The sequence below is a fragment of the Thalassophryne amazonica genome, chromosome 18, assembly GCF_902500255.1.
Source record: "Thalassophryne amazonica chromosome 18, fThaAma1.1, whole genome shotgun sequence".
NCBI classification, from domain to species: domain Eukaryota; kingdom Metazoa; phylum Chordata; class Actinopteri; order Batrachoidiformes; family Batrachoididae; genus Thalassophryne; species Thalassophryne amazonica.
In genome coordinates, this window is record NC_047120.1 from 44,750,127 (window position 1) to 44,763,002 (window position 12,876).

General features: G+C 39.9%; 1 protein-coding gene across 1 annotated transcript in view; it reads left to right on the forward strand.

Moving 5' to 3' along the window:
* zgc:114120 (uncharacterized protein LOC619267 homolog) overlaps positions 1–12,876 on the forward strand; it is a 238,363-nt gene that overhangs the window by 154,283 nt on the left and 71,204 nt on the right. The window contains 3 exon segments of the mRNA XM_034193528.1: positions 4,801–5,002; positions 5,787–5,916; positions 8,983–9,154. Coding sequence (XP_034049419.1) covers positions 4,801–5,002; positions 5,787–5,916; positions 8,983–9,154 — 504 coding nt within the window.

Consider the following 12,876-nt stretch of genomic DNA (forward strand, 5'->3'; position numbering starts at 1 on the left):
GGTGAAAGAATTAAGTACTGTTATTTTTTATAAACTTTTATAGCCTTATTTTTATAGACTTAAAGAGAAAAGACAGCACTCTCTGTCTCTCTCCCTTTCTCTCTCTCCCTTTCTCTCTCTCCCTTTCTCTCTCTCTCTTGCTTTCTCTCTCCCTCTGTCTCGCTCTCTCTCTCTCTCGCTCTCTGTCTTGTTCTTCCTCTCTTGCTATTTCAGTGCTGCGTAAACTTCTAACTTTTTGTAAACACGAAGCCTTTCGACTGCAAAATAAATATCATCGATGCTCACGCGCAGGATTTTAATGGAGACTTTTTCCCTTTCAGTGGACAGAATCTCTGTTTGCTGTCCTCCTCGGCTGCACGCTGAGCTGGCGTTTTACAGCCTCGGGACAGTGATGCGGCTAACTTTTTAGCACAAATTTTAGCTCACATTTAGCACACAGTTAATTTTTCGGAAAATCCGTGCTCAGTGAACAGACAACTTGAAGCTGAGAGCCGGGCAGAAATTAGCTGCTAACTGCAGAAGAGAGCTCTCTCAAACAGCCCGGATCCAGAAAACCTCGCCCCTCCCGACGGCAGTGAACAAGCACAGAACAAACAACAGCAGCTGAGAGGATTCACAGTGGCTCTTCTCCGGTATCAGAAAATGTCGTGGATTGAATTGGTATTTTCCGATACATGAATTACGTTGATATCGGAACCCGATACCGATCTGGGATCGGATTGGTCCCATCCCTACTGTCAACTATGGGGCCTTATATGTAGGCAAGAGTGTGCCTTTCCAAATCATGTCCAGTCAACTCAATTTAACCCAGATGGACATCAAGTAAGCTGTAGAAACATCTTAAGGATGATCAGTGGAAGCAGGATGCACCTCACCTCAATTTTGAGCTTCATGGAAAAGGGTGTGAATACTTAAGTACGTGTGATTTCTTAGTAATTTTTTAAAATTTCTAATAAATTAGCAAAAATAAAAACAAACTTTTTTCATGTTGTCATTATGGGGTATTGTGTGTAGAATTTTGAGGGGAAAATCAATTTCATCCATTTTGGAATAAGGCTGTAACATAACAAAATGTGGAAAAAGTGGAGCACTGTGAATACTTTTCGGATGCACTGTACGCCTGCAGTGCATGTTATCCTAAACTCTACTTGATTCATACATGCGCTAATGCGAATGTTACACGTTTCTGATACATTTATGTGTATATTTTTGTTCACGGGCTTGTTGTAACTCGAGGAAATCAAACAGCACCCATTTTGTAGTGTTTGCTCGGAACGACCGCAGATGCGTGAGGCAGGCGAAGGCGGCGTCACATCACGCTGTGGGAGCTCATTACTGTATTCTTTGGGCTGGAAAATATCTGTCAGTAAGGATTCATTAAAACCAACCTGCTCTAGCAGCTCCTGCTTGTGCCATAATGAGAGGTCCTTCTCACCACTGGCTTCAAATTGGACCAGTGAAGTCTCAGTGATCTACAGCACCAAAAAAAAAAAAAAAAAGAAGACTGTCAAGATTCACTTTTACTGTTTCCATTACTGTCTTTCCTCTCTTTAATTCTTTGCAGAACAGTTGAAGTTTGCTGCTAACGGCTGCTCGAGGCTGGTGCACTTTCTGCAGAGAAACATCCATTTATTTTATCTCTGTTCTCTGCCGTAACTGCTGCTCGCGCCGGCTCCTTTTCTCTTTTGAAAAATGTAACCAGCCTTTGTTCAAATGCATTTTTGTCCATCGTGATTTATGCAGGTGGACAATTCATGGCTTATATAGTTTGTTCCGTGCTGCTCTGTCTGTCCGTGGCACTCTAATTTTATCTCAGCATTCAGTTTCTGCTTTGTTCAGATTCAGTTGACAGAGAAAGATGTCAACACTGTTTGCTTGTGCTTTTATAGTAACTGCTTTGTTTGTTCACATTGATTTCCCCAAACCACTTTCCGCCTTTGTATATGTGCGTATTTGTCATTTTGCTGTCATTACATTGATTTCTATACAGCACATATACAAATATATGTACTTTGAAAAAGTTTTTTTTTCTGGTTTTACCATTCTATCGCAGCATATTGGAGTTGAAAGCAAATAATAACCTGGGCGTGGCCTGCTGTACTGCAAGTGGCTGAACATGGGTTATTTGGCATGTGTGCGGTGTCTCACCCAGTTTCTGTCTGATTTCTTTCCCATAAAACTGTAACTTGTGAAGTGACAACTAAAAGATTTTATATGCACAGTCCCTCCACTTGCACCCAATTTGCTTGGTGGCATCCCTCGCTTGCCTCCTTTTTGCACGATCACTCAGTTCTTCAAAGTGGCCTAGCCGAGACTTCCATTACATAGTGTGAACTGCAGGGAAATCCGATTACCAGTTACCTTTGGTCCCTGTAATGCACAGGTGGGATGAAGTCACCATCGAGTCATTCTCAAGTCATGAATCAGCAAGTCCCAAGTTGAGTCTCAAGTCAATAATAGCCACCAATTGTTTGCAAGCTGACTTGAGACTTGACTTGGGACTTGCACATTGATGACTTGAGAATGGCTCGTATTGGTGACCTCAGTGCAGAGAACAGACTGGCTTTCCAAAGTTCTTTCATGGGAGTTCTTAAATGGGCAAAGGTCAAACATAATGAATTGGGGAGTGTAGCAGAGGTGTCCATGAGGGATTTATTAGAGGTGGTTCCAGAATACAAAGTGGTCAAAACTCAAAAGATGAGTCCAGTCAGCGTAGCAACAGTGTTCAAAGGGTGAAGGTAGAGGCCATGTCTAGAAACAGGTGGTAAGATCAGCTCATAGTTCAGGCAGTCTAATCCACCAAAGACTGGCAAGAAAGATGAGGATAAATCAGCCCATTCTCACGTTTTTTTTGTGTGCCCTGTCACGTAAAGCACCCCATTTTTGTAGCACTGCTTTTTTATTTTGCTATTTATAATCTTCCTCTTCTCCTAACTCTAACCATAGCGCTAGTGTCTACCCTCCCCAACCCAAACCATAACTGCCCCAGACCCCCAATCACCCCACATTTCGTGGCCCCATCACAAAACGAATTAGAGTCCCCGTCACGAAAAACACCCCATTTTCGTGGCACGGTTGTTTTTATTTTACTATTTATAATCTTCCCCTTCTCCTAACTCTAACCATAGCGGTAGTGTCTACCCTCCCCTAACCCTAACCGTAACTCCCCAGAACCCCAATCACCCCACATTTCATGGCTCAGTTACAAAACGAATTAGAGCCTCGCCACAAAAAGCACCCCATTTTCGTAGCACTGCTTTTTATTTTGCTATTTATAATCTTCCCCTTCTCCTAACTCTAACCATAGCATTATTGTCTACCCTCCCCTATCCCTAGCCATAACCCCCTCAGACCCCACAGTCACCCCACATTTTGTGGCCTCGTCACAAAAGGAATTAGAGCCCCCGTCACGAAAAGCACCACATTTTCGTAGGACTGCTTTTTATTTTGCTATTTAGAATCTTCCCCTTCTCCGAACTCTTAACCATAGCATTAGTGTCTACCCTCCCCTAACCCTATCCATAACCCCCTCAGACCCCGCAGTCACCCAACATTTCGTGGCCCCATCACAAAACGAATTAGAGACCCCGTCACAAAAACACCCCATTTTCGTGGCACGGTTGTTTTTATTTTACAATTTATAATCTTGCCCTTCTCCTAACTCTAACCATAGCGCTAGTGTCTACCCTCCCCTAACCCTAACCATAACCCCCCAGAACCCCCAGTCACCCCACATTTCGTGGCTCCGTCACAAAACAAATTAGAGACCCGTCACAAAAAGCACCCCATTTTCATAGCACTGCTTTTTATTTTGCTATTCATAATCTTCCCCTTCTCCTAACTCTAACCATAGCATTAGTGTCTATCCTCCCCTAACCTTAACCATAACCCCCTCAGACCCCACAGTCACCCCACATTTCATGGCCTTGTCAAAAAAAGGAATTAGAGCCCCCGTCAAGAAAAGCACCCCATTTTCGTAGCACTGCTTTTTATTTTGCTATTTATAATCTTCCCCTTCTCCTAACTCTAACCATAGCATTAGTGTCTACCCTCCCCTAACCCTATCCATAACCCTCTCAGACCCCCCCAGTCACCCCACATTTCGTGGCCCCATCACAAAATGAATTAGAGCCCCCGTCACGAAAAACACCCCATTTTCGTGGCACGGTTGTTTTTATTTTACTATTTATAACCTTCCCCTTCTCTTAACTCTAACCATAACCATAGCGTTAGTGCTTACCTTCCCCTAACCATAGCCCCCCAGACCCCATCACCCCAAATTTCGTGACCCCGTCACAAAATGAATTTGTGCCCATCACAAAAAGCACCCCTTTTTCATGCCCCTGTCACAAACCAATAGATTAATGTACTTTTTGTAATGAGACTGGCTTTGGATAAATAGGTTCAAATATTCATTGGCAATGAAGAATCGCAAGGAGAATAATAACACTGATAATCTACGGTGGAACCTATAGATATATGAGCTTACGTACATGAGGGAAGTCATTATTAAAATAGCAAACAAGGTTTACTCTAAGACAGAAGTGAAGCAAATGAAGAGACAAGGGATGACGCTGCAAAAACAGGTAGTGAAAGAGAAAACCAGAACATGACAGTCCCTAAAAACGAGTTAAGAGTTTTGCCAATGTGGATGTAGCTATAGTCATATTAATGCAGCCACTCTAAACTCGTGTTTATTGGCTGATTTCAGCTATAATATGCTGTGATGAATAGCCAAAAGAGCAAAATATTGCATTGCCCAAATATTTGTTGGCTATAACTCTATGCTGTGTTTTACAGACTCGCACCCCACGCGTGACACGACTCAGCCCTACACAGCCGGCTCTTGGCGATCAGGCCAACAGGGTATCCTTTGCATCGGCCGAAAACCTGGAGACCATGTCAGAGCCTGACATGCCCATCGGCTTCAACCGGATGAACCGACTTCGCCAGAGTCTGCCTCTGGCTCGCTCATCCAGCCAAGCCAAGTTACGAGCACCAGGTTGGACTCCCAAAAAAATAAATATATATATCACGTGTAGTCTGTGGGCTGATGCCGTCTGAGTTCAAAGCTGAATTCATGCAATACGGATTTTGGACTTGAAGTTTGAATTTATCTGTGGTCGAGTAATAAGATGCAGCGACCTCATGGATTTATGGGCGTTAGGAGCGTCGTCTGTCTGCAGATTTTTATTTATATTCATAATCTTCAAATGCAGCTTGCGGTTTATTTGCACATTTGATTTATATTCAAATAAATGCACATAATAAATGTCAGAAATTTAAATGCAAACTCACTCACTCACTCACCTTCAACCCCTTAGCCCAATTAAGGGACACGGGGGGCTGGAGCCTATCCCAGCAGTCATAGAGAGCAAGGCGGGCTACACCCTGGAGAGGATGCCAGTCTGTCACAGGGCCACATATAGACATATTTAAAGTTTCCAGTCCACCTAACCTGCATGTCTTTGGATGTGGGAGGAAGCCGGAACACCCGGAGGGAACCCACGCAAACACAGGGAGAACATGCAAACTCCATACAGAAAGGCCACAGGTGGGAATCGAACCCATGACCTTCTCGCTGTGAGGCAGCAGTGGTAACCACTAAGCCATCACGCTGCCCTAAATGCAAACTATATATTTTAATTATGTGCCTGTTTATAGTCATACAGATTTAATACAAAGTCTAAAAAGTCTAAATATCTTTAACTGAAAATTGTGCCATTGCTCCTTAATGATTGTCATCTTCTCTCAATCTTAACACCCCCCTCCCCCCGCCCCAACAGGTATCTTGTTTCTCCAGCTGGGGGAGGAGACCCGCAGGGTGCACCTAACCCATGAGCTGACCAGCCTGGACACCCTGAGGGCCCTGATTGTGCACATGTTCCCTCAGAGGCTCACCATGGCCATGCTCAGGTATGCTTGCGATTAAAAGAAACACTTCCTACCCTGTCACAATAAGAGCATGCTTGTCAGTTTATGCACTCATGAGTCGATGGCCTGTTTCACACAACATGCATGTTGTCATGACTGCAAGTGTATGTATGTACTGTATTGTTTTGAACACAATATATAGTAGACGCTTGATACTTACACTATAGGTACCCTCTGAGTACATGAGCTAATTATATTTTTGGGTTATTTGATAAAAGTACAAGTAAAGTTTATGTCTGAGTATTTGATAGATGCATATATTTGCATGTTAATACATTTTCTTGTTAACACAGCATTTCCATAAAACATAAGGGAGACACTTGATACTTACAGCATACATGTACCCACTGAGGAGTATAATTTAGGGTCACTTGGTGCATATATATCTATATATGATTCCATATTACTAAGGATGAAGTAATTTAGCAAATGGATATATGCAGTGGTGGGCACAGTTCTGATAATCCGATAACCGATACTTATCGAAGATAATGTTTTCATTATCGGATTATCTTTTTAGATAACTTTAAAAACCATTATTGGACTAAGTATCTTGCGATAAATTTTTGTCCGATAATATTTAGACCGATAATAAAGCTGAACAGCTACAAATATTTATAAAACTTAAAATCAGTTGAGCACCTACCTCTTAAATGTTTCGTAGCTGATGTGTAGTTCTACTCTCTGCAAAACAGAGAAGAGCTGCTTTATGAAGAAACCGCTCTATCATCTGCAGGCAAAGGAGACCTGGTCCCCCCCAAAACTCTTTTTTTTTTTTACCCCATACTGATATGTGGGCAATATCACCCAAGTCATCCAGAGGCATACATTTTTAACTTATGGTTCAACTTTTAACCAAACTAATTTCAGACAAGTTATTTAAATTAATGTCATGACTGAAGCTTTATAAAGTGAAAATATCAGATATATGTTTTAGTTTTAAAGTAATGCGGTAATTTTTAAGGTTTTAGTGTGGCTATATGCTGTGCCCAGCAGTGCATTATGGGTAGGATAGGGTAATCTCAGTACGTTCACAACATGAGAAATGCATTTGAAACACTCTTGTTCAGGCTCTACGGACAACAGCATTAAACTCTAGTGCCTAAAACTCTTGTGAATATATTCTCTGGGTTTATAGACGTTGTTATTGTGTCTGCGTTTATTAAATTCCACGCATCTTAAATGTAGCAGACACGGATTATCTAGAATTTTATTTTGGCAAGTTCTCAAGGTCTCTATTGCCATCTACTGGCCAGTAGTGTTCATTCGGCCTATTGACGTATCCCATAATCCCTTGCATGCCAGAGAGTCGCTGCAGTTAAACAACATATAGAGAATCAACACGATGATAGTTGTAAATGAATATTATACTACAAAAATGTGATTTTTTTTATGCTTTTCGTCACGTTAATAAGAGACTGCTGCATGATACCCTGAAAACTTGCTAAAACAATTCTAACAAATAATCCGTGTCTGTTACGTTTAATCTGCGTGGAATTTAATAAACGCGAACCGAATTTCAGACATATATATATTAGTCTCGAACAAAGAGGATAAACAGTGTTGTAAAGAACAATAATCAATACATTAAAGAGCAAACTTCACGTTCCTCCAGAACGACATGATCAGGAAGCGATTCTAGCTCACAGCAGCTCCTATTGAAAATAACGGAGAGACAGCCTGTGATTCTCGCATGTTTACATAAAACAAACGCAATAACAGCGTCTATAAACCCAGAGAATATATTCATGAGAGTTTTAGGCACAATATAAAAATAGTTTTATGTTGCAATGTTAATGGTGTTGTGTGCAGCAGTTAAAGTGTAGCGTGATCAGAGCGTCTCAGTGCAGTTCTCAATGTTACTGAGATCTCGCAGCGCGGTGAACTCTCCGAGGTTTTGCGGGATTTGAAACGTCAATAGGGCGAATAGCCAACATTTATGTGTCAAGACGATATTGAGTGCATGTTTTACAATATAATAAAATGTGTGCACAATATAATAAAACGTGCACACAACATTAAAAAACGCACGCACATTATAATCAAATGAGCGCACAATATAATCAAATGAGCGCACATTCTCTCCACATGCAAAACATTTTGTGATGACACTTCCAGGGCTCTGTAAAAATGCCTGTTTTTACAAATAAAAAATGGAATATTTTACAAAAGCACATTTATCTGTAAACACCAACACACGACACACGTCACATTAACGTGTTGGTTTACATAATGAATGACTCAAGCAATCAGTGTTTAGCAGAAGAGGCACATTTTACCCAGAATCCTTTGCGATCTGTCTGTGTTTTTTTACAATACTTCAGAATTAATGCATTATTCAACATTAAAAAATATATGTTATATTTTAACTTTGTACAAATGACAGAATTGACATTAATGGAGTTATTTTATCAGTATTAATTATATTTATACACCAAACCATAACTCAGCATTGCTTTATTTTCCAAGACCTCCGCCTGACCGGAGCGTTGTGTTTTGGTAGAGAGCTGGACTTTGCAGCTGCTCTCAGCTTGCGTCTGTGCTGGAAGCCATGTAGTAAACAAGAGCTTCCAGCAGGGGGCAGGATGTTCAAAGAGTGCGGGCTCATTGTTTGGGTCTGTTGTCGCTTTTGATGCTACCACAAGCGATCGTGGTGTTAAAACTCAAATTCAGTCTGTTAGTAGTTGCAAATGTACCAGAGACAATACTGGAATTTATCGGTTATCTGTAACGTCAGATACATTTTTGGGTGGTTTATTGTTTTGTCTTTATCAAAGATAACTTTTCAGTTATCTGATTATCTGTTATCGAAGTAATTTTTTGGTTATCTGTGAATCACTGAGTATTAGTTCCCTGATTAGTTCAATATGGCATTTTGTCCAGCTGATTCTCCCATTACAGGAGCCTCATGTGGTTAATAATTGGACACTTCTTGACTCAGTCTGTAACAGAGCACACATCACTGATTATTAGCTGGTAACAGGTGTGGAAGTTCTCTTTGCCCGGAGTGTTAACCCTTTTTTTTTTTTGATGATTATTGGCGATCAGGACTCCCAGCACAGCTCTCCTGATCAAAGATGAGACCCGTAATGTTTTTTATGAACTGGAGGACCCTCGCGATGTTCAGGACCGCTGCATCATTAAGATTTACTGCAAAGAGCCTGTCTACGGCACCTACCCCGGACACCACAACCCACACCTTGCTAATGGAGATCTGCGGGTAAGTATGGGGTTGTGTGTGTGTGTGCATGTGTGTGTGTCATTGTGTCTCCTGTCTTTATGTGGTTTGCATATTACATTATTTAAAAAAAAACTTTACACAAGGTGAGCCACAATCAAGAAAGTTAAATATCATAACTGGCAAAAGTGAGTGTGAAGTTACACAGCGTTTCATGAAAAACATGAAAAACATGTAAAAATATATTTGAGGGTGGAGGGTAACGTCTGATAGGAGTCACGATGTGTGACTGTGACCCATCAGATTCTGATGTCTTACGCCTTCTACTGAAAGCTCTGACTGCTAACTTTAATTGGCGCAGACAGCAGCTGGAGTTTTATCCCCCCAATGGCCGAAGGTCCCTAGGGGGCGATTTCCATCCATCCATCTGTCTGTCTGTCTGTCCATCCGTCCCAGACATGGTATATGTACCATATGTACCATATAACATCATGGTATACGCATATGGTATATGCGTTGTGTAATACGCATATTATCATATCGTTTGAATTGGGCTCTTTTGACCAGAGTTATGGCCGTTGACTAACAAATCGAGACTCCATCAGTTTCGTGAGTTGGTGCCTGCATTCTGAAATCAACTCCTCTCACATTTTTACAGTGTTGTATAGTAACGAAGTAAAAATACTTCACTACTGTATTTAAGTATGTTTTGGGAGACTTTGTACTTTTCTTGAGTTTTTTAAATACAGCTTACTTTCACTTTTACTTCACTACATTTCCGACGTTAATTCAGTGATTTCCTCCAGAGCTATCTGCCAAACTAGAAAACTGCTGCATCCTAGTAAGAGCAGAATACTACTGGAATGAATCTGAATAAGGAAAGTTGTATTGTTTTTGTATGTTTTTTTTCTCACCTAAATGGATTCAGCACTCACTCCAGTTTATTGTCTGGAATAGTCCCAGATTGCATTTCAGAGCTTCTAGAATTCAAACATTTTCGTGCAGGTGGTGGTGGGGGGTAATTTTGGGTTTCAGCTTTTTTTGTTTTTCACCACTTTCATCCCTGAATATGAGTTGTGATTCACTTTTGTGCGGATTAAAGTTACTAACTGGGACTCCTGTCTTGTTGCGAGAAAGAAACGAGAATCATCCTCCGTTCTGTTCACACAGCTCCAAACGTTGCGCGGCTCTCTGACAAGTCAAGATAGAATGATAGAATTCAGTCTGAATTAATAACTTCAAAGCGAAACAGTTTTGTTTATTTTTATTTATGTCCAGAGATCAAGGATACAGTGACTAATTTCATATTTATTTACTTTAAGACTCAAGGAAATACATAGAAAACCTGTAAAGCCTACTTTTAGTACAAAATTCACGAGGTATCGATAAGGGAATCGATAAGGAATCGGATCGATAAGCAGAATCGATAATGGCATTGATATCGATAAAACCTTATCAATACCCATCCCTGCTAGTGACTGCAATGAAGTCAGGCCGATTTGTCATGAGGCATGTCTGGTAGGCTTTTTTGCAGTTGCACACTTGGGGGTGTTTGTCAGGAAAATGATAATTTCTCTTCATTGATTACAGACCTGCAGCGGGTCTGTAATCAACTTTTCTGCAGCACGGCTTTGCTTTGAACCTTGAACCAATCAAAGCAGTGATTCGCAGGTCGAAGCAGTGCTTTGATCTACGATTCATGTATTCATTGTTTAATTTCGCTTTATCCTAATTTTTCCCAGCTAAAACCCTGAAGAGCATATGTCTGTGAGTAATATTTAATATTTTTATGTTAAACCGACCTGTTATGGTCTTCTGAAACAGTTGATAGATGTATTTTATAACTTAAAAACGGGACCGATGCTAACGCATTAGCATGTCTATGGCATTTTCAATGTTAAAGTTAGCATTAATAGAATAGAATGCTTTTTATTGTCATTATACACAAGGTACAACGAAATTAAAATTAAGCTGTTTGCATCAGCACGTTTGTGTTGATTTGTTTTCTGTATAATTAATGGCTCAGCGTTTATTGTCGTAAAAGAGTCAAATTTATGCGGGCATTAATCAGTCGTCTCTTGCGCGTCTCCAGTTGGTGCAGAATGCTGCTGCTCGTCTTTTGACAAACACTTCTAGACGTGAGCATATTGCGCCCATCCTATACTCACTCCACTGGCTTCCAGTTCGTTTTAGAATTGATTTTAAAATTTTAATGTTTGTTTTTAAAGCTATTTATGGCCTTGCACCTCCCTACTTGTCTGAAATTTTAACTTTGCGCACCTACAGTAGGACGTTAAGGGCGTCTGGCCAGCTTTACTTAGATGTTCCAAGGTCAAGATATAAACGCTGGGGTGATCATGCTTTCGCGGTAGCTGGCCCCAGACTGTGGAATGAGCTACCTCTTGAGTTACGTACTATTCCTGACCTAGCACTTTTTAAATCTAAGTTAAAGACTTATTTATTTAAACTGGCTTTTAACACTTAGTGGGGAGGTGACATGTTCTGTTATTTTTCTGTTTTTTTTTTATGTGTTGTTTTAAAATTTTATTTTATATGTGTTTTATTTTGTAAATTTGTGTTTTTAATGTTAAGCACTTTGGACACCAGTCGGTGCTGTAAAGCGCTTTATAAATAAATGTTGATTGATTGATTGATTGAAATTGTAATTTCTGAAATGTATTTTTATTCATATATTAATAATAGCAACAACAATAATAGTCTACATAATAGTCAATAATAATAGACTAATAATGTTACAATACAATTTTAGAGAAAGAGACAAAAAGAACCTAATGAAACAAAACACAACAGAAAAGTTTCTGTGTAGGCTCTCAGTTGTCCAGGTGGTTTCCATAGTAGAGAAGCTTGAATCTTTGACTGGACTGGGTTGCTTGACGTGAGGACGTTTCGCTTCAAATCACTCTTGTAGAGAGTCAAGACAGAAGTCAGACTACAAGAGCAAGAATTTTAGCTGAGGAAGCTTCTGTGATTTGAAGCGAAACGTCCTCACGTCAAGCAACCCAGTCCAGTCAAAGATTCAAGCTTCTCTACCACAACAGAAAAGATAAAACCATGTAACAATGAAAATAAATAAATACATATAGAAATAAATAACTGTTTCCTGTGAACAACTAGTGAGTAGCCTACTCTCGTTTATTTAGGTTTTGAAACCTTGTTTCTGAAGTGTTTTTGTGTGATGTGCACAATTTTCAGTATTTTGACTAATACTACCAGTCATTTACAAGCCTAGATAAACTTTGTAATATAAAAAAAATCAGTCCATTTTTGATCATTAACATTTACTTGTACTTTTGCTTTCAGTACTTGAGTACATTTATTTGTATATTACTTATCATTCTTAAGTACAATAAATACTAGATACTTTAAGACTTTTACTTGAGTAGCATTTCAATTGGTGACTTGAACTACTACCAAAGTCATTTTTTAATGGCTATCTGTACTTTTACTTAAGTGTGATTTTCCGTTACTTTATGCAACACTGCATTTTTAGGAGGAATTTCGTGAAACTTGGTACAAGTCCTTGTTGTAGGTTGGTAATATGCATATTATCATATCGTTTGAATTGGGCTCTTTTGACCAGAGTTATGGCTGTTGACTAACAAATCTAGACTCCATCAGTTTCATGAGTTGGTGCCTGCATTCTGAAATTAACTCCTCCCACATTTTTAGGAGGAATTTCGTGAAACTTTGTGCAAGTCCTTGTTGTAGGTTGGTAATATGCATATTATCATATTGTTTGAATT